This window comes from Pteropus vampyrus, unplaced genomic scaffold, assembly GCF_000151845.1.
Source record: "Pteropus vampyrus isolate Shadow unplaced genomic scaffold, Pvam_2.0 Scaffold171, whole genome shotgun sequence".
In the NCBI taxonomy this organism is placed as follows: Eukaryota; Metazoa; Chordata; class Mammalia; order Chiroptera; family Pteropodidae; genus Pteropus; species Pteropus vampyrus.
The window spans coordinates 2,641,130-2,666,160 of NW_011888952.1; the positions used below are offsets into that span (position 1 = coordinate 2,641,130).

Sequence of the window (25,031 nt, forward strand, 5' to 3'; positions counted from 1 at the left end):
CAGAGGAATCAGTTCACAGTCCAACGCCCACAGTAGAACAGATGCATCAACTCCACACCTGTGTACTTGATTCTTCTTCCTTCTATTGCATTGCTCTGGGAGGTGGAAAAAAGGGTTATCTATGTACTTTTCAAAGGAAGCAGCAGCAGTACATCTGAGTTCTCAGGCAGTAAAATGAAAGTTAATGCTCAAAGGTAGCAGAACTTCTAAGAATGTACCATGTCTTTTTCCAGTATAATTTTGCAGAGAGACAAATGAATACTAGTGAGAATGTCTCGAGACCTTTGGGATTCTCAGGTTACAAAGCCGGCCAACAACTGAACCATGGTTTTCACTCTGAGAATTCTAAACAAACGTGGAGAGCATGTAGTTGGCTGAGAGTCCATCCTTTATTTTCAGAAGCTGATGGCCAGAGGTGGGGGTAGTACAGAGGCATTCCAGCAGCACAGCAAAAACAACCAAGTCACCAATCCAAAATCAAAAACATTGCCAACCAGCTTTCACGCCCCCAATGTAGAAATGATAATCCTAAATCCTAGAAATAAAAGTATATAGCACCTTGTGCTTTACCTTGGCAGAAAGGCTGCACAGGCTTGGAGACATCCATTTAGTCACCACTTTTAATCCCCTAATGCAGGACTAGTTGGTTTCCCATGTAGGCAGTAGTGACTTTTAGGGCTTGTTGTGAAGGAGATGGATATGCTGCAGTATATTTGGGTGACAATAAAGCACTCTGAAATACTTAGCAGTCCCCCAAATCTTCCAAGCAGGAGAACAAGCCCAATTCCTCACACTGCCAAATTTGAGGCACAGACAACACACAGCTAATCCACAGAACATCAACAGTGAATTAAGCCCTACTTCCCAGCCCAGAACGTGTACAAGGGCAAGACAGAAATACCAGGCACAAAAAATGTTAAGTCATTTCCTTTTAACTTACAAGGCTCAAATGTGCCTTCCAAAACGACCTAAAGAAACTCAGCTAAGTGATGAATTTTACAATTTAAGCTACTGGCCTCCGAGAAACACACAAGGGACTCAGGGTGGCGTGTCTCACTGCAAGAGACTGGGGTAAAGGATCCTTTTGGACAAAGTATAGAATGTCTTCACACTTAATCCTTGACTATTATAACCTTCCAGGGCCTGTAATGAATATACCTTTACAAGGCACCAGCACAGAACAGAACACAGCTCAAGACTTGAGATGACCCAGCTGCTCAAAGTCAAAGGAGAGCCTCTAACTTTGAACATGGAGAAAGGACATAGAGGAAGCAAAGGCAAAGGAGATGTCCCCATGAATGGGACTGAGAGCCTTACAGACACCAGGCTTGCTTATTCGGAATAGGAAATAGAACATGGCTGACTGGCCTCATCAGGGCTTTGGAGAATTAAACTGGTTTACCTCTCAACCTGGGTGGGGCACAAGAGGGGCTATCACATGTGATGAAACAGGAGTATTTCTGGTCCAGCGTTCCAGGAAAAGGGGGCAAATATGGAACAAAAGGCAGCTGGAATCCCAACAGCAGACAAGCAGGTAACTTCTGCTGCAAACTACATCCTTATCAGTTTAACACTCTGCAGCCCTGGGGGCATCAATAAGTGGGAACACCTTCTTTGGGGTCCTCTTCCTCAAGGAGTCCTCTTCCTTGAGTCCCCCAATCTATCTGGATTTCCATTAGCCAGGACTTTCCCTGGACAATTAGGGGCCCCTGAAATGATGACAGTGGAACCAGCGAGACCAGCAGCTGAGGTCCTTCCACCTGTGCCAATGCAGAGTTGATACAGCAAGAGCCAATATGAAGTTATCTGGAGAAGGACGGGGGATGACATCACTGGTAGCAGGAAAATAAACCTCTAAAGACAGGTCTCCAGTGAAGGTCCTCCACAAGAGATTCCCCTTGGGAGTTCATTTTTAGAACTAAGAACCAGGAACCAAATTACACATTGATATGTGCTTAGACAAGTAGGAGGGTAACTTTATTCACAGACTGCTCAAACACACAGGCTGCCCAGAAGAGTAATTTGGATTGGCAAACTTGTTGCGCCCTTCTACCAACCTCTTTCTTCTTCCCTGACTGCCCTGGAGCATTGTGGCTGGGAGGCAAACCACCACCCCTCACCTTGCTCTACTGCACCCCATCCACCCACCCACCAGCCAGAAGCAGAAAGAAGCCTTATGACGAGGTTTCAAGGGAAACATCCTATCTCTGGTCCTGGTTTTCTCCATTCCAATGGGCTCTCCAAACACACCCTTGTCCTGGGACTCAGCCAGAGGCGAAACCCAGTCTATGTTCTGTCAGGCCACTGGTCATCCTGGAGGGTAGAGAAAAGGAAAAAGGTTCCAAACCAAGTTCGCTCAAGACAAAATAGGCTTAATGGTCACCCTATGTTTATACTCTCTATATTAAGAAAATATAGCAAAAGACATTTTTGTCCTGATTTTTAGAAAACATAAACATGAGTTTTACAACCTTCTATGGGAGACTCCTGACTGCACCCTCTCTGCTTAAAGATTGTAGAGGCGACTGGTGTTCTCACGCAGAGTAGCCAAGGTGCGGGAGAGCGGCTGATCTTTGACCCTGGCAATCTCTCGAACTGTATGCAAAGCCAGGCCTGGGTGGGCATACTGGCAAAGGCTTTTGGGAACCTGGAAGACATCAAGCATTCAGAACATCGCTGTGCCTTCTGTGTACAGTCATTACACAGAATTCCCTCCCCGGCCCTTCCCCAGTAAGGACCTCTTTGGGGCTACCCTGTAGAGACCCCTTTACCTGCAGGTGCAGGGAGAGTCCTAGTCATGGGGGGCTCTGGGTGAGCAGGGTCCCACGCTTCCTTGGACTACCCTCTACAGGGTAGGGCTTTGCACTGCCTGGAAGAGAGTGGTTACCCTTCAGCTTCTCAGCCCCCTAGACTTTTGGTTCTGCAGATCAACAACAAGGAGACATCTACATAGCCAAGGGTGGGACCTGAAAGTCACTGGGGCTCTGGCCCTGCCAACCTTGTAAGGGTGACCACCCACCTACCACCCTCTCTCCTCAGTGCCTCAACTCAGCCTGAAGACACTCCTACCTGTCGAGGAAGGAAGTAGGGGGCATCAGTTTCTACGATGATTCTCTCCAGCGGGATCTGTTTCAGAGCTTCCCGGGCCTCCCAGGCGGAGGAGTAAGTCAGGACTGCAGTGAAGCCCACAGACATGTTAGGAAAGTGCTTCAGCAGGGGCTCGATGACTGGGTAGCTGCCAGTGAAGCAATGCCTGGGAGGAGAATTCCAGATCAGCACTCTCTCAAAATTCCCTCTGCAGCAGCCCCCCAATTCCCACTAGACATATTATCCCTTTTAAATTATTTTCTGTGGATAAATTTCCAGAAATGGAAAGACTGCATCCAAGGGAAGGACTCCACAGTAAACACAGACAAGAGCTGGCTCCGACACAGTGAGACCCAAGATGTCTCTTGGTTAGTGATGCTCACCAATCAACCCAATACACTGCATAATACTATAGAGGCACTTGAAGTAATCACCACAAAGAATATACACCAACAGTACAGGGATAGGGTATGCTTATAATATGGAAAGAGAAGATTAAAAGCTGTGGCCCTTCTAAGATTAAAACTACAGTAGATAAAAATTACATCCATGTAGTGAAATGAACTCGAAGGAAAAAATAAAAATATCGGGAAGTGAATTTTATTCTAATTCGATGGCTGTCCATGCTCTTAGATATTGTTATATATATATATAACAATATATATATATATAGTTAACCAATTTGAAAATGCAGGGCTTTCTCCACCCACAAGCCCTCACTGCACCATCTTAGCCCCCATCTATGTACCACCCATTAGAATTCTTTTGAAGGCAGCCCAAAATAAAGCAATGAAAAACCAACCAACCAACTCACCCACCCACCCACCCAAAAGGGCCAAGTGACTATGCTTCATCTGTGGTGTATGCTATTAACAGTCATAGGCTTCGCTCTGCTTGGGTACCCAAAAGACAGTGGGCCTAGAGGACTGACAGCCCCATCCGCCTTCTGCCACCTGTCAAGACCTGTTTTGGGTTCTAGATTCCATTTTCTCAGTTAACACATCTTACCCATCTTGAAAGAGCCAGCCCAGGCATCACTTCCTGACCCCTTTCTAGCCAGGCTTAGCTAATGGCCCCTCCTCTGGCTCTCACAGCACCTTATGCCCACCTCAGCCCCCATGCTCTCAATGAAAGTCACCAGATGGCTCATCTGTCTCCCATAGCTCCTCCAGGTTGCCCCCAAGCCAAGCCCAGGACAGGCAAATGGCAGGAAATCAGAGTGTTTACCAAACTGAACTGAACTCCTAGTTACCTTTCAGATAAAACACATCCTGAACTTTAATGACCTTTCAAATTCAAAAATTTCTTTTCAAGTGCCCTGGAATGTTCTCTAAGTGCTAAGTCATTGGACTCTATAGCAGCCTCTCCTAAGATCAACAGTCCTAATTTCTGAGAACTGAGACTCTATTTTAGCATGCCACCCAGGACAGGGGACTTGAAATCCTACTTCTTGCTCATTGGTGATTTAGGGTATTAACTCAAACCATATGAAGTTGCCATTTTGTAAGTAAAAAATGGTCAAATATCAGAAATTTCATATGGTTCAACCTACTACTTAATCTTTAAAAAAATACTACATAAATACATAATATTATCCATGCTCTACTACTAAGTTTTTGTTTTTCCAAATAACATCTTAGACAGAGGGAAGCATTCATTTCATTTTGCCGCCGAAGCTCCAGTCTCCTAACCTATGGATCTTGTAGTCTGAGGGCACAAATTTTTTCATGATGCTTAGCAGATCTTCATCAGCTTCTCGGCAGTGAATCACCAAGGGCTTCTTTAGAGACACGGCCAGCTGCAGCTGTCTCTCAAATACCTGGGAGAAAACAAAGTAACAACACCTGCAGGTTAGGGCCACTTCAGAAGTGTGTGCCCCCAAAACAGCCAATACAATGGGCAGCCCCACTGTCTCTCATTCTGTATTTTTAAACTATACTGTATAATGGTACAATAATAGCTAAGGCTTACTACGTCTTACTACAAAGCCAGGTAGTGCTCAAAGCACTTTAGGTGCATTATAACTTGTAATCCTCACAAGTACCTGAGATACCGATCTTAGCTCACTGTGCAGCTGAAGAAACTGAGCCTCCGAGTTAAGTAACTTGCAGCTGGGAAGCTCTAGTGTCATCATTCACATTTGAACCCAGGTAGTCCACATAGCAACCACTACGCTATGCTTGTTTGGGGTTGCAGGAGCGGGGCAGAGCAGCGCTCAGGAACATAAAATACAAGTTAAATGTTCCTCTCCTCATCATCCCCACCTCTACTCCCAAGAGGTAACTACCTTCCACACCTTTTCCTATGCAAAGAGTTGCAAACATATGCACAATGCCTGGCTTTCAGAAGGTGCTCAAATATTTGTTGAAAGAACAAATACTAGACATATTTTCTTTACCCAACCAAAATCAGATATTCATCTAGGTGAATACCTAAAGATATACTATATTTTTTTAACACTAGCCATTTTTAAATATTCATTAGTAAAGTACACATATTTCTAATTATTTAAATTAAAAAACAGAATTTATTTTTTCCTCTAACAAGTTCAGGTTTAGAACAAAGAACAAAAACATTAATTCATTATAAACAAGTTACTTCATCTTATACTTAATGTTTCCATGAGTAGTAGTTTCAATTGTGGAATATAATTCATTTTTTATTTTTACAACATGTAAGATGCTTTTGGTAATTTGAGTCAGGTGATATTCACCTGAGAAAGACATTTTCAAGTCTAACACTTGTGCTACCTCTTCTCAAAACAGTAGCACTGAGCCAGTACCAATTCTGATATAACTCTTATTTAACTTGGGTTTTCAACTAAGGAAAATTACCTTAAGAACCAAAATCATAGAATGCATGGCAGGGGCTTTAAAGACAGGCTAATTCCAATATCCACAGCTGGCTGGATACCCTTCCCAACACACCTGCCCTCCTTGGACCCCTACAGAGGTAGGAAGTTGCAAGAGATTCTAATTCCGTTTAAGTCCTGCTTCCGAAAAATTATTCCTTAGGATAGTTAAACTACTACAGCCTTAGGGTGGAATATTACACAGCTGTTAAAAAACATATTTTTTTCAAAATACATTTAATTGAAACAGGAACATTTCCACAAGTGGAAAAATCATTCAAAATTATTTTTTTAATTTCCTAATTTCTTTTTTAAAAAGCATGTAGATATAAAACACATTTCCTTGATTCTCTGACAGGTGCTTGCGAGACGTGCCACCAACTGTCTCTTGCAATTCTCCAAGGGGACAATAACATCAAAAACATGTCTTGTAAAACACATCTGGATCTCAAAAATATCAAGATGTTAGAACTGTTAGCATACAGAAACTTGTGGCTGGATTGGACTATCTAGAGCATTTGTCCTCACCAGGAAAAAGAACAGGAGTGAATGAAGTGCAGATAAATTATTTACCCAGCATAATTGCTCTCTTCTGCCAGCATAAGCTCGAGTTCCCCACTGATCCATTATTTTCAGGGATGCCAGAGTTAATCAGTCTCCTGAGTATGGCCCCAGGCAACTCTTGCATACTTATTACTTCAATAATTAATTCCAGTGAAATACAAATAGACAGAAGCAGCCTCGTTCAGCCAGCCCAGGTGGGGAAGGATAGTCTATTCACCCTGGCTTTGGAACTCCAGAAACCAAGTGATTCTGATAATCATACCGGAAGTGTGAAACTCACAAACAGTCCCTCTTAGGAATTAAATAGGAAGGTAAACAGTTAAATTTAAGAGCACATAGATAAGGAAAAGTTAACAGTGGTGTGCTCTGAGTAGCGTGATAACTACTGATTCCTCCCCCCACCCATTTCTTTTGCTTTTCTCTATTTTTCAATCCTTCCAGAAAATATTAGGTAACAAAGACCAAGCTCCCTCTTATAACAAGCTAGGGCTGACACCTTCTCACTTGGCCAGATACCGTCCTTCCATATGCTTTTCTTCTTCCCTTCGCAGATAAAATATTCAGCAGGACACATCAAGAACCTGCCAACCACTCTGCTTTTAGGCAATACAACTCAATGCAGACATTTAGCTAGGGCAGTTGCTAGCCATCACTTCTCGTTTTGGTGCCCAAGTTTAGATTTACATCAACACCATGGCATCCACTTCCTCTGTCCAGCCTGGAAGTCTCCAGTGTTCTACAATAATATTTTCCTCTTCTGTACATGCAGCTCTGCCCTCCCCCTGCCAGCAGTTTATTTCCTCTGAATTGCCATTTTCTAGTCTCGAATCCCACTTCACTGAGCTAAATGATACCCACAAGATTCTATTTATCACCTATGCTATAACTTCAAGTTCACTCTGTTGTATGGAATGTCCTAGGTACCTCTATATGCAGATCTGATACCATGATGATTTAATAAAAGGAAGTTACTGTGAAATACTTAACATTTCCTGGCACACAGGAGGCATTCACTAAACATGAGCTATACAATTAAATGTAATACTCCTCTCCCACCTTCTAACCACCTTAGTGTACACATTTCTGAACTGTTCCTCTTTCCATACCACACCTGCCCTGAGCCATAGAAACCAGTTTGGAAAGCAGAATATTAAATATTTGTCTCTCAAAAATCAATGTTTTTCTTTCTTCAGATTTAGCTATTTTTCTATTTGTATTTGGCTAATAAATTACCACCTTGTCAGAAATTGTAAGCTTCCTAATGTTGGTAATGAAAAGGAACTTTGGATAGGCAAGAGGTTGTCTGAATGTACAAGACATACCTAATTCTGAATAGAAATACTATTTATACTAGAAACTCGTTAAAGTCAAAAACTGAAAACATTCATACAAATAAAATCTCACCCATCTGATGTAGATCTTCAAGTCAAAATCATAATCATCCTGTTCTTAATTTAGTAACATTAACAGGTCCTAGCAAACATCTAAAAGATGATTCTTTGGAAACATCTGAACATCTGACGTTTCTTATGGAAATGCTGGCATCCCAAATTCTGCCCGGCTGAAATCCACAGACATGCTCACTAAAGTTTGGAGCATACTGAGCATTCAGACCCAGACCTAACAGGTATCAAAAGGAACACAGCATACAACAAATTCAACCTGGCAATGTGGATAGTGATGGAGTAGGAGGGTCTTTCTTCTTGTCCTGTTCCTCCCTGAATCAGAAACTTCCATTAAAACGCTACAACTACTCCTACTCTGCCAAATCTCCATACTCAAAACATATTGGGAGAGAAAATATTAAGATGGTAATAGTTGTTATTTGTGATGAAATGAGAAATTATCTTCTTTATACCTTTCTGTATTTTCCAAATATTCTGCAATAGGCATATTTGACTTTAAAATCAGAATAAAAATATATTATTAAACTAACACAAAGTTTGTTGCTTCCAAAGAAAGAAGGAAATGTTTTGAGACTTCATCAGCCATAAGAAGTAACAAAGTGTTTATCCCTCATCTCTTACATAATAAAACTGAAAGAAATAGCTTGTAAAGAATTTTAAAAAATGACATCTGGATAGTCTGGATAAAAGCAATTAAATTTTTAGGGTTTCTAAATTCTTTAGTTCCAAAAGTAGAGAAACCCTTATTGTTAGATTTCAACAACAGGAATTAAAACTAAGCAAGCTAAAGAGAACCTCATTACCTTGTGCTGTTCTGGGACAGGCGTGGTGCACTTGTAAGAGTAATCCAGGCCCATTTCCCCAAATGCCACAGCCTTGGGGTGCCTTAAGGCTTGTAAAAGATTTCTTTCTTGACTCTCACTGTAATAACGTGCAAAATGAGGATGACAGCCAAAGGCCCCCCATACCAGATCTTCTTTCAATAGCTCCTCCCAGAGACAATCTGTCAGTGTCCTAGGATCACAGAAGTCAGAGATGCAGCCCTGAAATTCCTTAGGGAAGGAGCTGCTATAAATTTTTCTGAATTTGCTAAAGGTCCCTTTAAAAGACAACTTGGAATAGAGCATGTCCAAGTGACAATGGGTATCAATGAAACCCTCCTCTAGGCTTGGCTCCCGATGGTTCCTTGGCAGGGAGCTAGATGCACGTCCTTCACAAGAACGGGGTGGTGTCTCCTCCTGGAATGTTCTTTTCTCCTTGACTTCTTCCAAGCTTCTGGAGAAATGAAATGAACGAGAATTTGGGGAGGTTCCTTCTTCTGTTGCCTCCAGGTCTCTGGAGGTGTCTTGGGAGCTCACTCTTGAATTGGAGGAATAATTACTCTGGAGGCCCCGACTGCTCCTACTAGCCTGCAATGTGTCATTACTGCTGCTGCCCATGGAGGGGTAGCCTGAAGGCTTGGCACTGCTGGTCCAATAGCTAGCATAGTCACGCCAAGGGCTACTGTACAAATGAGCCGAGTACATGACATAGTCAGTGGGGAAGGCAGAAGGCTCTGGAACTGCTGAGAGTTTCAGCGAAACAGGCTCCTCCTGAGAGAATCTGACTGTGGAGACATCATCCACATCGGACCAGTCACTTCCCGAAGAGGTGTGCTCTATCACCACCTCTCTTTCTTTAGGCTGAAGAAAAAAAAAAAACGAAGGGTTAGCCTTCCTGTGTAAAGACAGCTTCCCATACTCAGTCATGTGCAGAACTTAGAGCTTAAGTTCTAGAGCTTGTATTGCGGCCACGGTGAAGGTTTTGTACTGGCTCACTGGCTCTCTTTGTAACCTGGTTTCCTTATAATTTCCAGAAAGTGAGCCAGGCTACAACTATGAACAGTCAAATCAGGTTCAGGGAATAAACTCATGCCATCCCTAAAGAGGATGCTATACCTGTACTCTTTTTCTGAATGATCCCTCTTGAGAAACTGCTCTCTAGAACAGGAGTCTCCAACCCCTGGGCCACAGACCCGGGAAGAAGAGTACAAGTCAATGACCTACTAGGAACTGGGCCACAAAGCAGGAGGTGAGTGGCAGGCAAACAAGTAAAGCTTCATCTGTATTTGCAGCTGCTCCCTAGCACTAGCATCACAGCCTCAGCTCTACCTCAGATCATCAGGCATTAGATTCTCATAGGAGCACTGGTCCCTGGTGCCAAAAATGTTGAGGACTGCTACCTTAAAATACACTGTGTATTGGAGATTTTGGAGAAGAGCAGTGCCAGGTATCTTGTCTCTAAAACATTTGAAATGCAAAACCACACACGGTTGTGGTAGTCTTAAGATATGTCTGCAATTTCTCTGACACTACTCCCCATTGAAAGGTAGGGTTTGTGACCCCTCCCCTTGAACCTGAGCCTGCCTAGTGACTTACCTGTAACCAAGAGAATACAGTAGTGATACTATACAACTTCCAAGGCTAGATCAGAACAGCCTTGTAGCTTCCCCTGGTTCTCTGAGCTTGCTCCTCTGAAGGAAGCCAATCACATATAAGAAGTCGCCCAAGACCACATGCTAGAGAGGTCACGTGTAGGTGCCAGCATCAACTGCCTGGGGTATGAGTGAACAAACATCTTGAACATCCAGCCTTGCTGAGCTGTCAGATTGCAGCCCCCCTGATATCTGAATAGAATTAAATGAGAGCCCCCCCAAAGCAAGACCTGCCCAGTTTAGACATTTCTGAATTCCTGACTCACAAAACTGAGAACAAAATAAAATGGTGATTTTACACTACTAGGTGCCATAGTAACTGGAACAACTATACGTTGCATTAAATCAAGTTAGCACTGCTAGAACATAAATTCCACAAGGTCAGGAATTTTTATTTTCTTCACTGATGTCTCCCAAACACCTAGAACAGTGTCTGGCATATAGTGAATGCTCATAAACACTTGAATTAATTTGTAGAATAAATGGTGCAATGGTTCATGAACTCAGCTTCACATCAGAACCAGTAGAGAACTTTTTAAAAACACAGCTTTTTAAGGTCTACCCAACCCTGAGATATTGTGAGTCAGTAAGTCCAGAGCGAGGCCAAAGAATCTGTATTCAAGTCTCCCTGTAATTTTGACCACGTCCAAGACAAATGTGAAAGGTTTAATCAAATTATCTAATGAAATGTGAGAGTGGGAAAAATGGCGGTGGGGGAAAAAGTGATTTGAAAAATGCACGTGTAGGTCTACGGCCATGACACCCTGAACATGCCCGATCTGTCTGATCTCAGAAGCTAAGCAGGGTCAGGCCTGGTTAGTACTTAGATGGGAGACCACCTAGGAATACCAGGTGCTGTAGGCATTAAAAAAAAAAAAACCGCACGTTTAAGTAGAAATACATATAGCATAAATAGACTTATGATTATGTCATCTAAATCTTTGAAAGGCTTTATGTAGTCAAGTTGGCCAAGAAAAAGTTTCTGGATTTTTTTTTCTGGGAAAATGGAGATTACCTATATTCTGCCTTAGGTTCAAGTCCATATAATAAAATTTAAAGTAACAGTTATTGAGAGCCCTATACACTAGGCACTGAGCCAAGTGTTTTCATGTGTTAATTCAGGGTTCAGTAAACTGTAGCTCACAAGCCAAATCTAATGCACTGCCTGTTGGTATAAATAAAGTTTTATCCAAACAGTCAAGCAATTCACTTAAATAGTTTGCTGAACCCTGCCTTTTTACACAGAGGAATAAACTGGGGCTCGAAGAGGTTAAATGACTTTCTCACGATCATAGTTCAGGTGGCAGAGCCAGGATTTGAACCCTATCTGTTTGATCCCAACACTCATATCCTTACCATATCATGCTGCCTCCAAATATATACTTAACAGAGACAATCTAAGTATCTAGTCTGTCAAACTGAAGTTTTGGTATATAAGTGTAGAAAGGTCATCCATGCAATGGAATTCAAGGTAACCAAACAAGATGATGACCTACATTAAACAGAAACATAGCCATTATAAATTTAGTAAAGGGTAGTTCATAAACTCTACTGTTCTTGGAATTTACAATTAAATAAAGCATATGTGGTTTGTCTTTCCTGTCAAAAAAACTCTTTGGAAATGGACCTGAAAAGGCATGAACCTACAAAGAGAAAGCATATAGAATAAACAGCAGAGCAAATTAAATAAAAATTAGATGCTAGAAAGCAGATAAATAAACAGTTATTAGATAAGCAGATCACAGATGGCCAAAAATCTAAGACTATAGTGAGAAAAACCCAGAAACAGGCTGAATCACACTACAGAACCCCAGAAGGACTCAGGAATTGGAGGTACTAGATCTCAAAATGAAGGTGAAGGTGGAGATAACAATAATAAAATGAGTTGGAAGACTGTGAGTTTAGATCTCCAATTCCCTGCTCCCATCCTGTGGGAGCCCTTTCTCCATTCAGCAAAAGACTTAAGGTTCATGCCTGGAAAAGTTAAACCAGGAAGGCTGTGGAACAATCAGAGACAATGGACGCATAGTCAAGTGGAGGGGCAATCACATGTTGGACAGTGAGAGCTTAGGCACCTCCCTCAACCTGACTCCCAGACACCAGTGCCTCCTAGGGAGATTTCTCTCAGGGGACACTGAGCGGCCTCTGAGGATTAAGCTACAGATCCAACTGAGAGCCCAAAAAGTTATCCAAAGTCACTGCCCTATGTTGAAGTCAGCAGTTCATGAGCTTATCTATGTACTCTGAACTTCCAACTGGCTTTTTAACGCTTCATCTTCAAATATGAACAGATAGCCAAGACATGTGAGGAAAAGCCCTATCACAAAAGAAACCAAAATATTTAGAGAAAAAAATAAAAAGAGCCAGAAGGAAACTCAGAGAAAAAGCAGTGTAGAAAGCAGAAGAAAACTTCAAAACAAACCTATAATTAATATTCTCAGAGAGATAAGAGAAGGTATTTTAACCTCAAAACAAAGGCAGGATGTTCTAAGAAAAGAATACTCAAAAAACTAAACCAGTGTTCTTAGAAATTAAGTATGTCAAAATGAAAAAAAAAAAGTATGTATTATTAATATACTCACCCTATATAATCATAAAGAAAGCAGAGATGAAAAAAATCGAGAAAAAAGGAATCCTAAGGAAACAATTAAGGGAGGCACACCTCCAAGGGAAAAAATGGGACAGATTACTTATTTTGAATACTGAAAAGAATTTTATGGCACCAGCAGTTTGCGGATGAATTAGTGATAGGTACAGAGAAAACTAAAAGAAAAAAACAAGGTACTGATGAACACCAAGGAAAATAAACTTTTATAAGAAAGGAAACGTAACCAGAGTACATTATGTGACTCAGCTATGAACATAATAATAAGTCTTAGATTTAGTCAAAAATTATACTCCAATAACTCAGGGAGCTGCAGGAAGGAAGGAATATGTTCATGGTGCTGCTTAAGTGTAGGAAAATAAATTCTCATCTTCTTTAGTAGTCCGCAGATGTCTAGAATTGAAAAATCAATAAACAGTACAAAATTACTTAGAAATATGGACGTAAGTACTAGAAGAGCTAAACAAGATGAAAGGGCTGCCTCTGAGGAGAAATAGTAAAGGATGAACAGAGATGAGTAGAACAGAGGAATGGTGCCCTCCGTCTCACCAATTGTAAGTTATGTTAAAAATTACTACTTTTCCTCCAATATCATTTTCTCCTTCTTCTATAGCAATAGAAGTTAACCTCGGTGTCTAAGTCTGCCCAGATGGAAGTTAATTTTCCAGACTCTCTCACAGCTAGGTGTTGGCCAGGTTTCTAGATTCTTGTCAATAGATATGAGCAGATACCATGTGGACAACTTCTAAACCAAGCTTTTAAAAGAGAGGAAGTGTACTTTCCCCTTCTCTTCTCCTCTTCCTACTGGCTAGACTATTAGTGGAATGTAGTGACTCCTATCAGGGTAACCATCTCACACCACAACATGGAAACTGTTGAGGGGCAGCAGACCATCAAGAGAGAAGGCATCAGGGTCCCTGACACTGGAAAGCCATCTTCCTAAACCAAACTTCTATTTTCTGTAAGTCACTGTTACTTTGGCTTTTATATGGCAAGCAAACCCATATCCTAACAAACATATAGATCCTAGAAAAAAGATAGCACTGAATTGAAGTTTCTTAATAACTCTGAAAAGTATGTTAGAAGAGAACCATCAATTTTTTCCTAGAGTCCTAGGTAAGTAAATTACTACTTTTAATGAGTAACACTTAGGATCAAACTAGAAAGTCCAAATACTACATTTAATCAAGAGCACTAAAAACCCCATGGTTGGCATGAGCTCAACTCACCTTTTGGCTTTCTAAATGAGAGTCGGAGTCATCCAAAAATACTAGGGTTGGAGAGCACTTGTCAATGACTGTCCTTCGGTCACCAAGTGGCTCCTCGCTGGGTTTCTCCTGAGGGTCTATCACCACTCTCCTGTTGCAGAAGTTGCTCTTCTCCAGCACAGCCTTTTCCTCCTTTGCTATGACCTCTGGGGCTGACTCTTTCTCTTTTGGAGGAGCAGACACAGTAACGCTTCTGGCTGGGCCTTCTCCGCGGCTAGGACGCTCTCCTGTGTTTGGTTTTGCCCTAGTGACAGCTTCTCCCTTCCTTTTTGGCATTGACTTTCCCAAGATACCCTGGATAGCCTTCAAATAGATCATTGTAGAGCCTTGATCTCGAAGTCTATCCCTCTTCCTTTTCTGAACCTTGTTTGGTTCTTCGATTGTATCATTTTGACCGCCAGCTTCAGCTGCAAACTCAGAGTTCATGGAATTACGAGAACTATCTTTGGAATCAACCTGGAAGAAAAACCAGAGATCATAAAAGGGCAACTTCACGCATGAAGCACTTGGCAAATCAGAAATCAGTAGGGGCTCCACCAATAAAAGGCAGTGTGGTAGTGGCAAAGACAAAGATTCTCTGGGTGGTAGTTTACATCCCACCCACTGAGAGGTGCCACTGTAGGAAGGGCTGAACTGCTGCCATTTCTTAATATTCACCTTCTCATGCTCATGAGATAATATCCTCATACTGCAGTGGGAAGGAATGAGCTGACAGATCAACTGTCTACTAACATAAGTCTAAAAGTTCCTTGAGGGCAAGGACTACCACGTACTTCAGAACACACACAGGCAAAATAGAAGCTCACCATTTTAGTACTGGGAGGGTCCCTAGAAACCAGCTAACCCTATCCCACAGCTAAGAGTCAGGGAAACCCAAGGGCCTTGTGAGGAGACACCAATCTACTGACTCTTGAGGGCAGTGTGCTTCCCATTAAACTCCGAGCCTCCTTGAAGTTTTCTAACTCCTTTGCCCAAATCAAAATCTTAGTGTTATAAGATGCTTTGTCTCCCAGAGAATGCACCAGGGTCAATCAAGAGATCCTAACTACCCCTTGACCCCAAATCTCCTCAGAAATTTGGGTGAAGTCTCGGTCCCTTTCTGCTTTTCCCTTCTCTACCCACTCATTCCAGGAGTCCACAGGGAATAAGCTAGATTATTTGCTTACAATATTAATTTGCTGTGAAATTCAGATCCAGTCTAATCCCAGCCTGGTATAATAATGCTCCATAAATCTTCCCCCAGATCCATCCCAAAAGCAGTGAACTCCAAATACCCAAGCTGGATTTACCATCACCCCAAGGGATTCTACAGCCTCTACAACTTGTATCTCTAATTCATCTGTATTAACTTCCTCTCAAATGTACATACAATTACAGAAAGGAACTCCACACTAAGCTTGCTAATCCTTTCCTCTACTGAAGAAAAACACAATCTATTCTAAGAGATGTCCATCAATAAGGGACTGGTTAAACAAATATGATACAGCTTTTAAAAAGAATGAGGGAACTCTGATGTCAATGCAACACAGTAAAAGTAAAAAGTAGCTAAAGAGTACATTGTAATTTTCATGTTTGAAATGCCCAAAATGCCTTACATGTATATATTTTCAAACAAAGTCTGAAAAACAAACTATTTCTAATGGATATCTTTGGGGATCAGGGGGAAAAAGAAAAGGGGCTTAGGCTCTTATTTTATACACTTCTTGTATTATTTGATTTTTTTTCCAAAGAAGCACATAACATCTCTGTATGTTAAAAAAAAAAAATCATTAAGCCTTTCAAAAAATATAAATCTAGAAAGTAGTATAGGTATAATTTTTTCTTCCTAGAAGTACTCAAATTAGTTATCAACTATTAACACTGGAGACATGGACAGGAAAGGTGACTTTTACTTTGAATTTCTGAATTTTCTAACATGTTAGACTTTTTTTAAAAAAGCTGGCTTCTGGTCAAGATGGTAGAGTAGGTAAATGCTGTGCTCACTTCCTCTCACAACCACATAAAAATTATAACTACAAGACAACTATCATTAAGAATCACCTGAAGTCTAGAAGTCTTATAACTAAGGATACACAGAAGAAGCCACATAGGACTGGTAGGAGGGGCAGAGATGGGGAACGGGCTGGTCCCACATCATATGTGGTAGTTAAAAATTGGGAGAACATCTCAGCTGTGGAGGTCTCCCAGAGAAGTGAGGAGTTCTAGCCCCACACGAGGCTCCCTGCCCCACACCTATCTCTCCAGCCTGGGGTTCCAGTGATGGGGAGAGAAGTCTCCATAACTTTTGGCTGTAAAATCCAGTGGGGATTGTGGCTGAGACACAGGGCAGCTGAAGTCCCAGGCATTCCTTTTAAAGGGCCCACACAGGGACTTGCTGACGAACTCACTCACTCAGAGATTTAGCACTAGGGCAGCAGCTTGAAAGGTGCCAAGGACCTACAGAGAGGAACTGAACTGTTCAGCTTCAGGGCGAGGGCTAGAGGGACACCTTTCTCCCAGACAAAAATGCTGGCAGAAGCCATTGTTCCTCTGTTAAGCCCTCCCGGTAATCAGCCTGCACAGGAAAGTGAGCAGCATATCTGAGTCTCCATTAACCTAGCTAACACCTATTGCCCTGCCCTAGTGATTCCCTGAGACCCTGCCCCAACCAACTTTTGGGCCCACTCAAGTCACTTTCAGTGGCTTTTGCATACAAATGGCCTGTCTTGGCTCATGCTGAGGACTTTCATAAAATCTCTCAAAGGCTCACAAACCCCAAACAAGCAGCATCTGCCCTTGGTGTGCCCCATACCTCTTGCTAAGCCAGGCCCTAGCAGCAGCCGGCCTCAGTTCACAGCTTAGCTTCTCCCAGGCACCTCCAAGCCTAGCACAAGTGGCAACCATCTGCAATCACTTTGTAGCTCATACCAAGTGGCCCCAGGCAGTGCACAAGCAGCGGCTGACCTTGGCCTGCACCAGAGCCCCTGCTAAAGTGAATCCTGCCCTGTAGGGTCAGCCCCTACACAACACCTCCTCCACTGTTGTCACGGCCAGTTCTCACAATCAGCTTGACAGTAAAGCCCTACTGTTGACATGGCAACAGCAATCAAGGCTCAACTACAACAGGAGGCACAACCCACAGAAGAGATATACCTGGAGCACCTGGCTCAGGTGACCAGGGAGACTGCGTCCCTAGGCTCCACAGGACACCTATTACATAATGCCACTCTACTAAGACTAGGAGACATAGCTACCCTACATAATACATAGAAACAAACACAGTTATGTAGAAACTAAAAAAACAAAATAAATGAACAAGCAAAACAGAAACAAATTCATAGATACAAAGAACATTTTGATGGTTGCCAGATGGGAGGGTGTGGAGGGATGAGTGAAAAAAGGGAATTAAGTACAAATAGCTAGTTACAAGAGTCATAGGGATGTAAAGTACAGCTTAGGTAACACAGTCAATAACTATGTATGATGTCATATGGGTACTAGATTTATGGGAGTGATCACTTTGTAAGTTACATAAATGGCTAATCATTATGTTGTACATCTGAAACTAATATATGTCAACTGTAATTGAGAAATAAATTTAAAAAATGTTTACAGGAATTATTTGGGAATGATCATGGGCCATTTTTGTTTTTATACCTTTCTATATTTAAGAAAATCTAATAAATATTAAAAATAAACTTGAAGTCTCTCTGGGCCAACCTGACAAGACACAGCCACAACTTCCCAGCCCACTTCTCCACTACTCACTTCTCTGACTGTCATCAACCACCTGCCATTCTTGGCCCATCACACCCTCTTATATACTGTAAATGCCATATCTTATTTCCCCTGCTTCATTCTCATTTTATGCTTTAAAGCCCTACATCCCTTCTTTGACTTCCCACCTCTGCCTGTGGGAACACATGTCCATCTCTTGCTCCCTCAAATTAGGTATAAAACAACATAAGAAAGTATGGTCTACAGCAAACTGAGGAGCTCCTGTACTTCTGAATGGCCACAGCTCCTCACCTCAAGCAGGTTGAGAGTACAGACCCAGAGTTATAAATTCTGATTTTTCAAGTTAAACAAGAACTCTCAAATTTAATGCATTTTTCATCCAGTCAGCAAGTATTTGTTGAGCCCATCTTATGTGCCAGCAGGCAATGGAGTTTAGCATTCAATAAAACATACAAAAATGCCATGTCTTTTGGAGTTTATATTTTAGTTGGTGAGAGAAGGGAAAACCAGAGGAAAAGCAGTATATATGTTGAGAGAGTGAAAAGTAGCAGGGTAAAAAATAAAACAGGAACAGAGTAGAAAGTGGGAAACGGGAGGAGTTCATTCAAGTCTGAGTTCAAGGCAAAGCTCTGGACTAGAGGCTTATACTTTCAATGTAAACTTTCTAAAAATGTAAATACTAGCAGCCCACATCAGCCTATAGACCACCAATTTACAAACCCTGGTAGAGAAGACCAGGACTATACTTGGGGGAGGAAAAAGGTTAGGAATATAACAATATACCTTATATTTTCACAGGGACTTACGATTTATAGAGCTGCCACAGCTGTCACCCCTCTTTACAGAAAGAGAAACTGCCACATGGATTGTAAGTGGCAGAACCAGGATTTAAATTCAAATTTCCCTGAACACCCTGGAAACCAAGGGAGAAAAGCGAAAATATGGAAGTTAAGAAACACTATCAGTCTACAGCTATGCTACCCTGAACAAGCCCGATCCCATCTGATCTTGGAAGCTAAGCAGGGTTAGGCCTGGTTAGTACTTGGATGGGAGACCACCTAGGAAGACCAGGTGCTGTAGGCGAAAAAAAATTAAAAAATAAGAGATTGTAAATTGACAAGGTCTTTGCAATCTGTGAGGTCAACCAAGGGTTGCTCGCCTGAAAAAAAAAGAAACACTATCAAAGGCTGAGATGTCAAAGACCATGAGGACCTAAGGTGGATCCAGGTCACCAAAGAAGAGTTTCAACAGCGAATAGGTTATTAAGGAAATATTAGGCAGAATATACGAAAGCAGAAACAAACGACCTGGCCTCAAAAAGCAGAGATCTAGTTTTTCCTGGCAGTACTGCTTAGTGAATTGCGTACCTCTGAAGGCAGAAGGGAAAGATCAAGTAAGTGGAGATGTCATTCCAGCTCTCATCAACACCAGCCTGAATAGTTCCTAATTAGCTCCCTGCCTTTTCCCTCCCATCCTTTCTCTACAGTGAACCAGAAAGAGTTCTAAAATCTGGCAATGTCACACCTCTGTATAAAACTCTCCAATGGCTCTGCATTTGCCTACAGAATACATCTCAAACTCCTTAGTATGACATTAGAAGTCTTTTCCAGGCTGGCCCCCAACCTTCCTTTCCAGCATCATCTCCTACCCTTCTCCACATACCCAGGTGTCCAGGAAATGAAGGAAGGTGCTAGAGAAGAGAGGAAGGAGGACCCATAGGAACTTGTAGCATCCCAAGCACTTCAAAACAGCAATATTTCCTGACATTTTTTGGACACACATTGTTCCTGTTGCCTGAAATGTCCTTTCTTCCTCCTTGTCCCCCAGAATCCCAAAGGCATCTCTTCTGTGAGGACTTGTCTATGGTTTGCCACTCATTCCTCTGACCCTTGGTACTTCAAATATCGAGGTTACAATACTCATTCACCGCAATAAATGATTTTTTAGTCTGTCAACCAATGCCTTATTCTTTGCACATCTAGCCCAAGATCTGGACACCTGCTGAGGGAAGATGCAGGAAACAGGATCACACGTGAAAGTTCTAGCATTCAAGAGTAAAGATACACAATGGGCTGTCACCCTGCAGAGAGCTCAAGGAAAGAATCTTGCCTTCTTCATCTCTCCATCCCACACATCTAGTGCTGGGTCAGGACAGAGCAAGTGCTCCATAGGGCAGCAGTGAAAGAACCCTGGCTTTGAAGTCAGACTGATCTAGATTACATCACTGCTCTGGCATATACAAGCTGCATGGCCTTGGTGAAGTTATTTAACCTCTATGAGTCTCATTTTCCCAGTGCCTACAAAAAAGTAGGTGCTCAAAGATTTGTTAATCGATATATAAATATTTGTTAACTGATATGCAAAAATAATACTACCTAATTCACAAGACTGAAGGTTATATGAAAGTCTATAGGTCAAATATTGAGAATCATATTTGATCAAGGTCTATCACATCATAAATGCTAAAATTTTCCCTCCCACTGTTCCTTCTCTATAATGAATATAAAAATTTACATGTCACAATAAAGATTAAATATAAAGTAGGTGAAGGTGCTCGTAATAGACACATTTAACCTCTGTAAATAAAGACCATCAGCTACCATTAGAATTTGAGAAAACGTCTCAAAGATGTTAAGGAAAAAACAATGTGAGGATGGCCAGCAGGAATCTCTAGTAATTCCAAAATGCCCAGTCTAGCTATAGTCTGAATGTGTCCCCCAAAAATTCATGTTGAAATCCAACCCTCAAAGTGATGACATTAGGTGGAGCCTTTGGGAAGTGATCAGGTCATGAAAGTAGAGCCATTATAAATGGGATGAGTGTTCTTATAAAAGAGGCACCAAGAGAGCTCCCTTGACCTCTTCTGCCATGTGAGAACACAATGAGAAGCCCTCACCTGACCATGCTGGCACCAAGATCTCAGACTTCAAGCCTCCAGAACTGTGAGAAATAAATTTCTGTTATTTATAAGCTACTCAGACTGTGGTAGTTATTACAGCAGCCAAAACGAACTAAGACAAATCTCTTCCCCCTGAATATTCTGACCTGGCACAGAAATCTCTGTGCTGAGGCGGGAGGGGTGACCACATACAAAGCCAAGTGTGTATCCCTCAAAGATCACAGAACAAATGCAAAAGAGCGGGTAGGTAGGTAGGTAGGATCGTGGTGAGGGGACTATGGAAGGACCTACAGGAGAACATGTCATTTTTGTGAGTGCCCCTCAGCTCTGCTTGCTGACAAGACTTAGGACTTACTAGATAAACGAGTTCACACATGACTGCAGAGAAAGCAAGGAGGAGGTATATATAAACTGAGGAGAAGATAAGAGGCATTTTATAAGTCATCAAAATGAGTTAAATACTGTATACCTTATTTTCAAACTAATACACTCGAGGGAAACCTCTTAGCAGTGCTAGAGATGGACATTGGGATTGATAATATCAACATTCTCATATTCTAACTTCACTCAACATGAGTTATCTTTCAAAAATGCAAACCTGCCTTTCCTCTGTGTAGAGTCCTGTATAAACTCTCTAATGGCTTAGAATAAAATCTAAATTTGTTTGGCAAATAAAACTCTGCAGCAATCTGCTCCCTTTCTAGTTCTCTAGCCTCCATTCTGGGCTCTTTGCTCTACCATACATTGTGAGAAAGTATCATGACTTCTCCAACCCTTTCACCAGACCGTGCTCCTCAGAAGCCATCTCATAACTCCAAAACCCAACAGAATGCTTGGCACACAATAATCCTCACATGCTCATTGACTGAAAGAAAACAATGCAATGATGAACCCAAAGACTTCTGATACAGGCCCTGAATACTCATTGCTCTATGGTTAACCATTAAATTGATTTTGGCAAAACAGGCCCCTTAGAGCTAAATGAGGCAAGATGAGTCCATACCAGGATAAGACCCACATGACTTAGAGGCCACACCCTAAATCTTGAGTTCCGGGTCTGCAGGACAACCTGAGCCTGGGAAGCAGCACACCAGAAAGACTAAGCCCCTCCTTATACCAGGCTTCACTCTAACTTCAATGGCAATTACAGATAAAGTTAATGAACTGACATTATTTTACACTGCACCCAAATCCACTGAACTTATATCAAGGATTAATGACAAGATTAAATTGCATGAGCAAAGCCCCATATTTACCTTATTTACATCTGAGTCATATTTAGTATTCTTATGCCAAAGAAAAAGCTTTTCAATTTACTGTTAAAGTAAAAAAAAAATAATAAAATTCCAAATGCCCATACAAGGGTTCTTCGAGGTCTACAGTGAAATCACCTGGGGCATTCGCCCAAGAGTTCCCAAAAATAAACCCGTAAAAACAGCCTCATTTCTCAGTTCTACATAAGAAACCACTGAGCAAAGACTTAAGGACAAACCTACTTTTCCCTGGGGCCTTGTTTTTATTGCTTTTGTAAAATAGCTTTTCTAGGGACAGCCCATCTCCTCCAAATAGAGACTTTTCCTCCACTCCTAGACATGCAGAACTCACCTTTTAAGACCCAAAGCTCCAAAACCTACAATGCGAACCCTTAAGAGGGCAGTGATCTTTGTTTTGTTATTGAAGAATCCCAAGCAACTAGAACACTGCCTGGCACAAACTAAGCCCTCAATAAATATTTGTTCAAAACCTGATTGAATGAGTGGATGAAGCTTACACAGTATGGCCAGTGACATTAGCTAGTGCTCGCTCTACTCTCTCTAATGGAAAAATAGCAAACTACAAGAGACTGATTGTATTTGCTTCTATTTCCAACAGACTGACGCTCAATTTTCATACACGCAAAGCTGTATTACTCCTTTTTAAAAAAAGGTTAATTAAGATGAATGAGTGGATAAAATGAACCCCATCTGTGAAGCACTCCTCAGTTCACTTGCAAATACTGAGAAACCCTCCTGTGTGTCCCACTGGGAGAATTAAATGTTTAACCTGAGAAACTATCCTGCCCCACCAACCAGAACTCCAACATGCTAGAAACCCTAACTTTGGTGAAGTCACACCCAAAACCAAATTCTTATTCTCTGGTTCTGTGATTCAGAGTGGTTCAAAATACAACATAAATCCCTTAAATTTACAACAAAATACATACATCTGTGTCTTGAGCATGCACTCCACCTTCTACTGCAGCGATTCTCCAATCTGGGTGCACATTACAATTACCTGAGGAGCATTTTAAAATGTGGAAGCCCAGACCACACTCTGGCTCAGTTAAATCAGGGTGAGAGGCAGGCACAGTATTTTAAAGCTTTCCAAATAGTTGCAAAGTGCTGCCAGGTTTGAAAACTACCTCTAGGGTACTTTAGGCCATCCCCCCACCAACTACTCGGTCTTCCATAGTTACACGAAGTAGATCTCTGTGAAGACCCCAGAGACCCAAAGGACATGAGCTTTTTTTAAGTCTCCTTTCACCAAAATTTCCCATCCTCAACATCTCAAGTCACGTGGAATGGGCTTCACCGCTTGCAAGGTGTTGCAGCCGCCTACCTTAAGGCTGCAGGCTTCCTCTAGAGAAGCCATTTCTTCTAGAGAGGAGTTGGCAGGGCGCAGAGGGGATCCCCCTGACGAAAGGAACTGTCCAGTGCTCCGAATCAGGCAGCCTTTGGAGGCAGCACTGTCCACACTTGGGCCTGAGGAATGGGAGGAAGAGGAGGAATTTCTGCGGCGGGATGAGTCCCAAGACAACCTAGGTGAGCAGGCCACATCGTCCTCCTTCTGGGCTTTCAGACGCTTGGGGCTGCTGGCCCCTCCAGAACGCGACGAAGAGCTACGAGCTGACCGTCTGGAGGGGGCCACATCACTGGGCTCCCGGAGGCAGCTGCGCTTGCGGGAACACCCTTCCGAAGTGCTGCTCCAATGGTGCTTGACCTTGTGCCGCTCCGACGCCATGGGCACCTGCAAGGTAAAGAAGAGGGCCTGATTCCAACACCATCACTCCTATATTCCCCTCAGAATCCCGCCATCCCGGGATCCCTGGACGAGGGCAAACCAGAAGGTCAGAGCCAGGGGCTGGCCTTACTGACCTTTCCCCTTTCTTTCCACTGCCCATCACAGTTCTCTAGGTTTCAGGGATGCCAAAGCGCTTCGGAAAAGTCAAAAAGCTGCAAAATTTACTAAAGGCTTCGGTTCGGTTTCCAAGCCCACAACGTGCTTCCGCGATTACCAATCGCTTCAGTTTGCACAGCGCTACTTCGGAGATGTCAAAGCGCTTCCGGGACTACAAAGCGCTTCGATTTAGTTTGCAATACAAAGCCCTTCCGAGATGTCAAAGCGCTTCAAAAGGCTACAAGGCGTTTTAAGGTCCACATATGGCGGCCGTACCCACAGTCCTAGGGCGGGCGCGCGGCCCTGGGGCCCGGAACACCGATGGCGGGCCGCAGGGCCGCACCAGCGCGCAGCCCGCCCTGCTCCCGCGGCCCCGCCGACCAGCCCGGGCCGGAAAAGGCCCGAGCCGCCCCTCAGGAGCCTGCGGCGCCCGGGTCCGCCACCTGAGAACACCCCCTGGACGCCCTGCCGTCCCTGCGCCGCGGCCCAGAAGTCGGTCCCGCTGCCCCCACGGCCCGGACGTCCCGCCCCGGCCGCCCGCTCGCCACCCGCCCTAGTCTTGCGGCCCCTGCCCGGATTCCGCCCGAGAGCCGACCACACTGGCCTCCGCAGCGCCCGCCTCCCGGAACGAGCCCTGCGGCCCGCAGCCCGGCGTGCGGCGGGGGCGGGCTCTGCGCTGAACGGAGGATACCCATTGCTCCAATCGGCGAGGGGGCGAGACTCCGAGCAAGACGGAGCTCACCCGTTGGTCAGGAAGCTGGGAGGCGGAACCTTACGCCTTATGAAACTCGTCAATTGGTCAGGAGCGATGCAGAGCGGAGCCACTCACATGGGTCCCAAGAGCGCGAAGTTGAGGCAAGGCTACAGTTCCTCAGGCAGGCCCTTTTTTGCGTGTAGGGGGCGTCCGTGGACCAGGGTGCTGGAGAATGGCTCCCTGCTGCTCAACATCGCCATCCTTAGTTGGACATTTCAGATCTGGATACGTTCATCGAACCCACACCATAT

The 25,031-nt window shown here is 43.1% G+C and overlaps 1 protein-coding gene, 1 non-coding gene and 1 pseudogene across 4 annotated transcripts; 2 read left to right on the plus strand and 1 right to left on the minus strand.

Annotated features, from left to right (window-relative positions):
* Positions 1 to 375: 375 nt before the first annotated feature.
* TATDN2 (TatD DNase domain containing 2) lies at positions 376 to 24,651 on the minus strand. Of its 3 annotated transcripts, XR_002782859.1 has the most exons (9): positions 24,005 to 24,586; positions 23,469 to 23,876; positions 14,216 to 14,710; positions 8,712 to 9,590; positions 4,779 to 4,906; positions 3,070 to 3,253; positions 2,772 to 2,869; positions 2,472 to 2,647; positions 376 to 2,313 (listed from the first exon to the last, which is right to left on the minus strand). XR_002782859.1 is itself a non-coding variant. In XM_023536855.1 (8 exons), the coding sequence occupies exons 2-7, from the start codon at positions 23,868 to 23,870 to the stop codon at positions 2,507 to 2,509; spliced, it is 2,229 nt and encodes a 742-aa protein (XP_023392623.1). In that variant the 5' UTR covers positions 23,871 to 23,876; positions 24,631 to 24,651; the 3' UTR covers positions 376 to 2,313; positions 2,472 to 2,506. The 3 variants fall into 3 exon arrangements, 2 of the variants coding, with proteins under 2 accessions (XP_023392623.1, XP_011368869.1); XM_023536855.1 differs by lacking the exons at positions 2,772 to 2,869; positions 24,005 to 24,586 and adding an exon at positions 24,631 to 24,651; XM_011370567.2 differs by lacking the exon at positions 2,772 to 2,869 and having other exon boundaries at positions 24,005 to 24,584.
* On the plus strand, positions 11,128 to 11,245 carry LOC111745999 (annotated as a pseudogene).
* On the plus strand, positions 18,936 to 19,054 carry LOC111745978. Its single transcript, XR_002782868.1, has one exon. It is a non-coding gene; the product is annotated as a 5S ribosomal RNA (ribosomal RNA).
* Positions 24,652 to 25,031: the final 380 nt, after the last annotated feature.

Coding starts and splice junctions, on each gene's coding strand:
- TATDN2 (XM_023536855.1), bottom strand. CDS start 23,870: ATGGCGTCGGAGCGGCACAAGGTCAAGCACCATTGGAGCAGCACTTCG. Junction 4,907..8,711: donor CTGTCCCAGAACAGCACAAG/GTAATGAGGTTC, acceptor GTTTTCTCCCAG/GTATTTGAGAGACAGCTGCA. Junction 3,254..4,778: donor TCAGACTACAAGATCCATAG/GTTAGGAGACTG, acceptor TTCTCCTCCCAG/GCATTGCTTCACTGGCAGCT.